Source organism: Podarcis tiliguerta (assembly GCF_965153285.1).
Source record: "Podarcis tiliguerta genome assembly, chromosome: 9".
NCBI classification, from domain to species: Eukaryota; Metazoa; Chordata; class Lepidosauria; order Squamata; family Lacertidae; genus Podarcis; species Podarcis tiliguerta.
The window spans coordinates 3,696,743-3,706,902 of record NC_139542.1 but is presented as its reverse complement, the minus strand read 5'-3'; the positions used below and the strand labels follow the sequence as shown (position 1 = coordinate 3,706,902).

The 10,160-nt window shown below is 50.2% G+C and overlaps 1 protein-coding gene and 2 long non-coding RNA genes across 3 annotated transcripts; 2 read left to right on the top strand and 1 right to left on the bottom strand.

Moving 5' to 3' along the window:
• Window positions 1-1,861: 1,861 nt before the first annotated feature.
• LOC310657724 (uncharacterized protein) lies at window positions 1,862-4,046 on the top strand. The gene is made up of 2 exons (XM_083398841.1): window positions 1,862-2,014; window positions 3,610-4,046. The coding sequence occupies exons 1-2, from the start codon at window positions 1,992-1,994 to the stop codon at window positions 3,998-4,000; spliced, it is 414 nt and encodes a 137-aa protein (XP_083254967.1). The 5' UTR covers window positions 1,862-1,991; the 3' UTR covers window positions 4,001-4,046.
• Window positions 4,047-4,685: 639 nt separating this feature from the next.
• LOC310657794 lies at window positions 4,686-5,443 on the bottom strand. Its single transcript, XR_014501943.1, has 2 exons — window positions 5,301-5,443; window positions 4,686-4,871 (listed from the first exon to the last, which is right to left on the bottom strand). It is a non-coding gene; the product is annotated as an uncharacterized lncRNA (long non-coding RNA).
• A 50-nt stretch (window positions 5,444-5,493) lies between these two features.
• On the top strand, window positions 5,494-9,844 carry LOC310657743. The gene is made up of 2 exons (XR_014501886.1): window positions 5,494-5,657; window positions 9,376-9,844. It is a non-coding gene; the product is annotated as an uncharacterized lncRNA (long non-coding RNA).
• The last annotated feature ends 316 nt before the right edge of the window (window positions 9,845-10,160 follow it).

Below are 10,160 nucleotides of genomic sequence, written 5' to 3'. Positions count from 1 at the left end.
AACATTGGGAGGAGCCAGGGTGGAGCCAAGGTTTCAGAGACGTGGCTGAGTCAGGTGCCGGGGAAGAGTCTGACACAGGAGATGAGAAAATGCAATTATAGTTAGAGCAAGAATGGGTTAGTTTGGCCCTGCTTTCTCCAGAGTTCCCAGCCGTAGACAGACAAGCAGCCTCAGAAGGGGAGGAAACAAACGGCCTTGAGGGGCTTGCTATGCAACCAGAAGGGAGGCAGCATGTGGAGGACTCCTCATTTGAGAGTGGAGGAGAAGTCCACCCGCCCTCTCCTTGAGGAGATTTCACCCCTCCCATTGCAAGAATCTGTTGATTTTCCAGAGAGGAGGGGGCGGATTGCGCTTGCTACTTATTCCGCTCCAGCCTCACTTCAAAGGGGGAGACTGAGTGTTATCTCTGTGTAGATAAGGTCGCTGCAGAAAGCAGCTGTAACACTCAGTGCAGTCCAGTGTCTCCATTTGTATATAGTTTGTATAGTACAGTAGCTGTTAGTGAATAAAAGAAGATATTCTTCAGCACTGTCGTCCGAGTGATTTATGCTCTGCTATACTCTGCTGTGCACTGCTGTCTCTGGAAGTGAGTTCAGTGCTCACAGCTCTGAGTTGTGAGTCCACAGCACTTAGGCCTGTTCCTGCAGAAGAAGGTCTCTGGAAGTGCTACCCCAGCTCGCCTGGCCCAGTCGGGGCTGAAGTGGTTGAGCCCAGTCGGTGGCACCGGCTCAAGGGCGATGCTGACACTCCTGGCTCTAGGACAGCTGAAAGGGTTGAATCACAACGGAAGTGCAAAAGGGAGGAGGACGGGGTGTGGGCACGCTCCGTGTTGCAGCAGGGGTGGAGATTCAGAGCGAGCAACTCGTGACCAAACGGCGGATGGCCCTGTGCTGCTCTCTGTGTGCAAATTGTAAATAAACGTACCATAAAACTGCCAGAGGCTCATTAGTTCTTATCAAAGCTTGCTCGTGTCGGCCTGAGGTCCTGACACAAATATGGCGGCTGCATGGCTTCAATGTCTGGTGACTTCACCACCACTTCTTTGCACGGCCTCCTTCCCCTCCATGGCAAAGGAGGAGAAAGATCCAGCCACCAGAACTGTGCTGCAGTTGGCTCCATGTTTCACCTCTGTGCTTTTTTGATATCATCATCATCATCATTTATTATTTACACCCAGCCCATCTGGTTGGGTTTCCCCAGCCGCTCTGGTCGGCTCCCAATCGAATTAATGCTAATAATATTATTAATAAAGGGATAAAACATCAGACATTAAAAGCTTCCCTAAACAGGGCTGCCTTCAGATGTCTTCTAAAAGTCAGATAGTTGTTTATTTCCTTGACATCTGATGGGAGGGCTTTCCACAGGGCGGGTGCCACTATCGAGAAGGCCCTGTGCCTGGTTCCCTGTAATCTCACTTCTCACAGGGAAGGCCCTCGGAGCTGGACCTCAGTGTCTGGGCAGAACGATGGGGGTGGAGACACTCCTTCAGATATACCGGGCCGAAGCCGGGGGTTTTTTTGGGGGGGAGCACCCCCTAGCCCAAAATGAAGGGGATATCAGCATGGGCTTGACCCCCAGGAGTTGGCACCCCTGCTGGTAGCAAACAGGGAATCAGTGCAATTCTTTCACCAGTGAGGGAATGTGGTAGAACATCTGGAAAACAGGGACACTTAGAGGGTCTGTGAATGGGTCTCACTCTGTATATGGCAGCTTCCTGTGATCCTGTGCCTTTGATCTAACTGGGTGAAGGAGCTGAGATGCTTCCACCACCTGGCCCCTTTTAGCCAGTCTCTGGGCTACCCAACCTAATTTATGACATCAGCGCCAGGTGATGTGGTCATCAGCTTGCTTGTCCCACCGGGATAATGGACCTTGCAGAGGCCAGAAGAGCTGTTTGGCTGGCAAGAGCTGGAGCCCAGCTGAGAGGGGAAAGATCTGGATGAAGGAATGAAGACAGGCTGCGTGTGGGAGGACAACACCCAGGGATAGAAATGGCTCGTTCAGAAGGCAGCCGGTGAGTAGGAGATTGCCGCAGTGCCTCTGTATGTGGGGCTCTTAGAGTGACTCTCAGTGGGCAAATCCCAACACTAGAACTCAAATGACTGGAGACAGATGAATGCCAACAAAGTAGAGGGGCCTAGTTTATGTACAATCCCTGTATCACCTAAACAGGTGAACACGAGGCATGCTCAGAGTCCAAAATACCTCTCTTGGGCTTGCCAATCAGAAAGTTCAGTGGTTCAAATCCCCACAACAGGTTGAGCTCCCGTTGCTCTGTCCCAGCTCCTGCAAACCTAGCAGTTTGAAAGCACACCAGCGCAAGTAGATAAATAGGTACCACTGTGGCAGGAAGGTAAATGGCGCTTCCGTGTGCTCTGGCTTCCATCACGGTGTCCCTTTGCACCAGAAGCGGTTTAGAAGCTGGCCACATGACCCGGAAAACTGTCTGTGGACAAATGCCGGCTCCCTCAGCCTGAAAGCGAGATGAGCGCCACAACTCCATAGTTGCCTTTGACTGGACTTAACCGTCCAAGGGTTCTTTACCTTTTTTGTGTGATGAATGTGGCCTGAGAGAGTTCAGAAGGCCAGCTGGAGAGGGCTGCATAATGTCTATGGAAGATCTGTTCCTCGATCCAGACCTGGATTCTGGATTGCTTAGCCTGGAGGGCTAAATTCAGCCCCCTAGGACTGAGATTTCTCACTTCTGGTTTATACATACCCTTCAACATTCCTCCGATGAAAATAGGGATGTCCTATTCAACAGCAGCAGCAGCAGCAACAACAACTGTATTATTTATATCCCGCCCATCTGATTGGGTTTCCCCAGCCACTCTGGGCTGCTTCAAACATATATAAAAACATAATAAAACATTAAACATTAAAAACCTTCCCTACACAGGGCTGCCTTCAGATGTCTTCTAAAGGTTGTATAGTTACTTATCTCCTTAGCTCGGGGGTCACATAACTCCAGACCCTCCAACATTTCTCCAATGGAAATAGGGATTTCCTAAGGTAACCTAGGGACGCAGGTGGTGCTGTGGTCTAAACCACTGAGCCTCTTGGGCTTGCAGATCAGAAGGTTGGCGGTTTGAATCCCCGCAACGGGGTGAGCTCCCGTTTTGAGTGTTTTGCTTCCAGTTTGAGTGTCACACGTCCTTTTTGAGTGTTACACTGAAGTCTATCTGTTTTTGCTATTTGTTTTGCATTTTTGTTTTTGCGGCTCTCTTTTGTTGGTTTTTGTGACTGTGTGGAATCCAGTTCAGCTACTGATTTATTGATTGTGTGACTGCAGTGCATTGTTTATTGCTTTCATTTTAAGGACCAATGGTCTCGTTAGTTAGTGAAATCCATGTTAAACTGCTGTTTTAGGGGTTGTTTTTAAAAGTCTGGGACGGATTAATCCATTTCTATGGGAAAGCACGCCTTGGTTTTGGAATGCTTTGGTTTTGAAACAGATGGATTAAGTTTGTGGACCAAGGTGCCACTGTAATTCACAACCCGTTCCTTCTGTTTCGTTCCCTGCCAGCTGTTGCTTTATCAATAAATCACATACCCTTAAAGAGCAAACGAGGTCACGCGTTCCCTTGCCTCCGTTTCTGCCCCCTCTAGGCTGAATGTGTCACCCGAGGAGAAGGCCCCTCTGTCTCCGAGGTCGAAGACCTTCCTCGGTCTGCGTTCCATCGCAAGCAAGATCCTGGGGGCCCTGGAGCAGACGCTGCTCATCCTGGCCGTGCTGGTCTACAGCATCTTCCTGGCGGAGATCATGTTCCACGTTGTCGTCTCCCTCTCCATCCCACTCGCCGTCTTGCACGACCGCATGGTCCCTGCTTCCCTGGTCTTCATGGATGCCTTGGCTCCCGCCACAGAAGTCTTCTACAACGAAGTGCTCGGGGCCCTTCTGATTTTCCTGGGTGCCTTGCTGCTGCCGCTGACCGCCGGCTGCTGCCTGCACCTCTTCCTGCTCCCCAGCTATTTCAGGCTGCTGCGGCTGGCCTGGTGAGGACAGCGGTCCTGAGAATCCAGCTCAATACAAGCAACATGAACCAGCCGCCTGGTCTGAGCTCCTGCTTGCGTGGCGAGTTCCCGCCCCCCTCCCAGTGGAAATAATGACACAATTATTAAGGTTAATGGGCTAAATAAGGCCACAACTTTATAGGTTACAGGTGATGAGCGGTATTGGCTTAGGCATTGGTCCTAACCGACTATATCCGACTTCAGCCCGTCCAATTGAAGTCTGGGAAGGGTTAACCACCTGTAGGGGGAGTCCTGCTGATGCACATCAACTAGGAACTCCCCTGGGGTCACCGATAGGGGGCGTGCCTTAGGCCCTCACCTCCCCAGGCTTCGGACAGGGCCACGCCCCCCGGAATCCATTCACGGACTTCCCTTCAATATGTGGGGCAGGTGATGGCCCTTCCTCCCCTCTTCCATCTAGAGAGCAATACCAATGCCTAACTGCCAATACCAAGAAAGTTGTGACAATTTGCTATGAGGTAGGTGAAAACCAGGGACGCGGATGGTGCTGTGGGTTAAATCACAGAGCCTAGGACTTGCTAATCAGAAGGTTGCAGGCTGCTAAAGCTTTTGTCCTGTTTACCCCCTTGCAAAGCGCCCTCCTCTCTCTACTCCTCTTGCAGCGAACAGGCTACACACTGCTAAATAAGTTTAAACGCTTTACTTACAAATTCAAAGGTCAGATTCATGCATTTATTCAAGCAGCAGCAAGGAGAACACAGGCAGAATGCTCTTGGATGGGAAATACAGCAACATAGCTTCAAACACATGCTCCAAGCTTGCAGCTTGCTTAGACATGTCTTCCATGGTCAGTTACATGTTGTGGAGATAGAGGGAAGAGAAGGTTTCATTTCCACCTACATTGGAGAAGAGAGGGTTGACCTAGCTGAGTCTAGGAATATCACTCCGTGGTCTTAACCCCTTCATGCACTAACTAGTACTCATACATAGTTATGTTTGACTGAAATTTCCCCAAAACAGTAGGATGGACATTCAACAATGCCTGTTGCTCAACAGTGCAACAGGCTGCCTCAAAAGATAGTGGACTCTCTGTTTCATTAGAGGTCTTTACAAGGAGAGGCTGGATGCGTCAGGAATTAGGGATTAGCAGATTTCCTATAACAATCACCAAGAAACCATGCTCATGTTGGGACAACTTGGAACCGTATTGGCCTTTTGCGCCTCAGAATCACACGGTTGGCTCAAGAATGCAGCCATGCTGACTTTGAATCTTCTCAGGTTGGGTGGTATCTCTCTGAAGGGCTGGCGACCCAAATGAGGCTTACCACCGAAGCCTAAACCATTGAACACCCACGTCCAGTGGCTTTCAGCACCATCTCAAACGGCAGTGACACCGCGCTGCTGGACTTGCCTCCCAGTGCCCTTTCCTCACTTCCTGCCAGCCTGGAGACAGCTGGGCCTTCCAATAAGACCACACCCATTTGTGACATCACCGGAAGGAAGCATGACAGAGTGACAGAGGTGCCATGCTCACACAGCCCTGGCAGCAGCCCAAGGCTGTTGAGGAACCATGGCAGGAGAGAGGGCTCCACTCATTTGGAAGACGGACAGAGGTCGGGCGTGAGGTCAGGCAGGCAGGCCAATGGGACAGCAGGCAAGGTGCAGATGGTGCGAGGAACAAGGTGGGTCCACTTCACTGCATCGGGCAAGTCGTGTTCCTCCCTGCTTAGAAGCAGGAAGGATCCCTCTCACTTGTTTGCCTTTTGCTCGCCTGCATTGTTGCTACTCCCAGGTCCCCACGTCCTGGGACTTCACAGAGTCATAATAATAATAATAATAATAATAATAATAATAATAATTGTAGGGAAGATCACTGGGTGTGGAGCACACTGCCCACCCACAGGCAGCCTCAGCTGTCTGCATGCGTGACCTTGGGGTGTGGGGCAAACTCCCCCTCACAGATAAAGCCACAGCTGTCTGAACATCTTGCCCTCTGTCTAGCCTTTTGCAGTCTCAGTAGTCTGCGGCGTCCTGTCTGTAACCTTTGTCTCTGAGACCTTTGTCTCAGATGGAAACAGGGGCTAAAATAGCTTTGTACCACCCCACGATCTCAGGACTGGAAGACTTGTAAAGGTCACAGCCCCAAATGTATCTGCCTGGGTTTGCATATTGTGTCAATAAAAGGAGCCTCCACAGAGCTGGCTGGCAGCTTGCTTGCAGCTCACCTGCCCACAGCTCATCTGCATTATCAACTCCTGCCTCATGTCCTTCACTTCAATAATAATAATAAATTTTATTTATACCCCGACCTCCCCAGCTAGAGCCGGGCTCAGGGCAGATAACACCAATAAAATCACAGTAAAAACATAATAGGGGAAAAAGAGAGGGGGGGAACAATTTAAAATACAAGTTAAAATGCAATTTAAAATACAGCCTCATTTTAAAACAGCCGATAAATCAAGACCATAAGGGGAGGGAAACATAAGGGTCAGACCGAGTCCAAACCAAAGGCCAGGCGGAACAGCTCTGTCTTGCAGGCCCTGCAGAAAGATGTCAAGTCCCGCAGGGCCCTAGTCTCTTGTGACAGAGCGTTCCACCAAGTTGGGGCCAGTGCTGAAAAGGCCCTGACCCTAGTTGAAACCAATCTAACCTCCTTGAGGCTTGGGACCTCCAAAGTGTTGTTATTTGTGGACCTTAAGGTCCTCCGAGGGGGCATACCAGGAGAGGCAGTCCTGTAGGTACGAGGGTCCTAGGCCGCACAGGGCTTTAAAGGTCAAAACCTTTAGTCATAGCATTGTAGGGATTCCCAGGGGTCATCTAGTTCAACCCCCTGCAATGCAGGAATCCCAGCTGAGGAACTCCTGACAAATGGCCACTTTCCCCTGCGGTTTAGCGCTGAATTGGAACAACTGGCCGTTGGGTGGACGAGCTCTTTCAGAAGGTTGGCTTGACTCAAAGAATCAGGCAGGAGATGCCTTGCCCAGTGCTTGTTATTATTACCTGGTTTGGGGAATCTTCTCTATCTGGCTAAATTACTGCCTGGGAGACAGGTGTGGAGAACCTTTGGCACCTCCAGAGGTAGCTGGCCCACATCTCCAGGTGTTGCTAAGCTCATCTCTAAACTACAACTCTAAACACATTGGGGATGATGGGAGTTGTAGTTCAGCAACATCTGTTTGGCCAGAGTCTCCCCACACCTGCCTCGAAGGTTCTCGAGCAGAGATACACAATCTCTCCTTCCTCATAGGCTTTTAAGCAGAGGTTGGATGGCCATCTATCATGGATGCTTCAGTTGAGTTTCCTGCATTGCAGGGGGTTGGACTAGATGACCCTCAGGGTCCCTTTCAACTCTTCAATTCTATGATTCCATGATTCCATGAATAATGATCAGAAAGAAAAGGGGAGGCGATGAAGGACTGGAGATTTATGGCTTTTCAGTGGTGGTGATGAACCAAGGACTTATTGGAAGAGGTGTCGTGATCAGGGCGCAAATAAAGGCGTCATGACACCTGGGGCGGGGTGTCGCTACATAGGGTACATATGCGGCGCTGCTATGTACGACGCATGCGCTGTACGTAGTGATGCTGCACATGAGCTGCACATAGCGGTTTGCCGGCACCGGTGCTCCAGTGCCATATGGACGGTGCTAGGATCCTCTGCTTGCAGCTGTAGCAGTAAAGGAGGGCGCTGGAGCACCTCCGCCAGCAAACCGCTATGTACAGCGCATGTGCATCGTCGTTTGTACAGCGCATGCATGCGATGGCACACATGTGCTGTATGTAGCAGTTTGCTGCCAGCGTTGGGATCCTGTGCTTGCGGATGCAGCCGTGAACGGAGGATCCTCCATATGTGGCTGGGGTGGTGTGATGGCTGCTTGCGCCGCCGCGAGCCCCCGTGGCGTGCCTTCTTGTCACCCCCCCCAAACATAGCACCTGGGGCGCACTGCCCCCCGCCCCCTGTTGCGATGCCACTGGTCGTGATCTGGGGTCATAGGGGGTTGAAGACCCGCTCCTGTTTCTACAGCAGGGTTCCTAATTCCAGGGTTCTTGTTATGTACTGAGTTGAATAGGATCCAAACTGCAGCAGTCTGATTGGTCCTAGAACAATAGGATCCAAATTGCAGCAGTCTGATTGGTCCTAGAACAATAGGATTCAGAATGCAGCAGTTGGATTGGTCCTAGAACAATGCAGCAGTATGATTGGTTGGCAGGAACCACCCAATCATGCTCCAGATATAAGTGAATCCACAACATGATTGGCTTACAGTAGAATTCCAGAATTAGCCAATCATGTGCAGCCCATTGCGTAAATAATGTATATAAAGCAGATACTTTGAGGGGACATTCATTCATTCCTCCTCACCACTATGAGCTGAATAAAGAGCATGAAATCACTTTGCGACTCTGAGTATATTTCAGTTCTAGAGCCACCCATTCAGCAAGAAAGGGGATTTTCTTTAGCCACTGAGAGGAAGCCTCCACACCCCTTGTGCTGATGGGAGCCAATCAGAGTGAAAGGAGGTGAGTCGGCCACTGAGGATTGGCTTCTAGGGTCACTCTGGAGAAAATGTTTGGGAAGAACATTGCTGAGTTGTTTTTCTGCATGCTGCAAAGCCAAGTACTGAGGAACACTGAAAACACAAGGTGCTTCCATTTCAAGAAAAACGGTGCTCAAGTTCTGCTACGTATAGTGGAATTTCAAGGAAAATACAAGTCTATTAGGAAAAAAGAGATTGGACCGCTCCAAATCGTATGTCCATGTACATGCATGGAAAATAGTGGCTCTAGCTGAAAGGCAACGTGTGGAGATCTACAGAGGTGGTTGCAATGCATCCCTAATTATCATTATTGTAGAATTATGAGATATGGGTACGATCTTAGAAGCTCGTATAATTTTAGAAGGGGATGTGGCTGTGGCTATAAAGTAGAGGAACCTTTCATTCCTGAACTTACCACTGCTCTACTGCTTATTGGTTGCAAATGTTTGGAAATCTGTAACACCATTGCACAAGTATAGAGACTGATACAGGTCACAGGATTCAGTATCCAGAGAATTCCAGAATCAAGGCATGTTTAAATCCTAGGTGGAATCTACACGCATATAAAAATCGTTCTGAAAATGCTTTTAAAAATAACAATAATATTGAATTTTCCATAAGGCACACTATCGCCATTTAGTGCCACATTGCATATTGCACTTTAAACACACCTGAAACGTTTTATATGCAGCTGTGTAGCTGAGTCCCTACCCTTCATTTTGTTTAGAATTTCAGGATGGTGTCCAATCAGTTATATCACCGCAAAACGTAGACACGTCGGGAAGCGGATGGGCAGCTGTCTTTCCTCCAACCCATGTTTCACGCTCCCATGATCCTCCAGTCCCCTCTCTCTTCCCTCGCAGGGACGGTGCCACAGCTGAGGAGTCTCCACAGTCATCTGCCCACGCCGAGTGAGCTCCCAGGCAGACCCTTTGGCAGAGCATGGCCTTACGCATCACCGTGAGAGGCATCTTCCGCTGCTTCCGGAAGCTTCTCTCCATCATCTTCACGCTCCTCTTCTGCGACCTCCTCCTCCGCATAAGCTTCGTCCTCCTCTTCTTCCTCCTCCTCCCCTTCTTCATCATCTACGACCATGTGATCCCCTCCATCGTCTTGTTCGCCAGGTCGACTCGGCCCATCTTGGACACCTTCTTCGGGCGGCTGCTTCCCTCGCTCTTTGCCTTCGTCCTCTCCCTGGTCCCTCCTATCCTCATCTTCTTCTTCACAAAGAGGATCCTAATACCAGTCTCCATCAAAATCTTCCAGCTCACATGGTAAACGGCCCTCCTGGCCGAACTTCTCCGAATAAAACAGTCCAAAGTTATAACCTCACGATGGATCTCCTTTCCCGTTGAGATTGCAGGGTGCTGAGGAGGCAAAGGGAGATTCGTGTATCGCCTTCCGAGCTCTGAAATGTCAGGGATTGGATCCAAGAGGCCCCACAGCTATGAGGAAAGAGGGTTGCACAGTTTGAATACATGCGGCCTGGGGGCTGGGAGCTCAGGCAGAGCGACTGAGGGTGGCTGTGGGGGACGTGATTGGCATGATACTGGCCCTGAACTGGGCAGCACTGGACCTGCAGGGCGCCCAAGCCACCGAGACCCTCGTAGGCGTCCTCCAGCTAGAAGGCAGCTGGGAGGATGGCGGT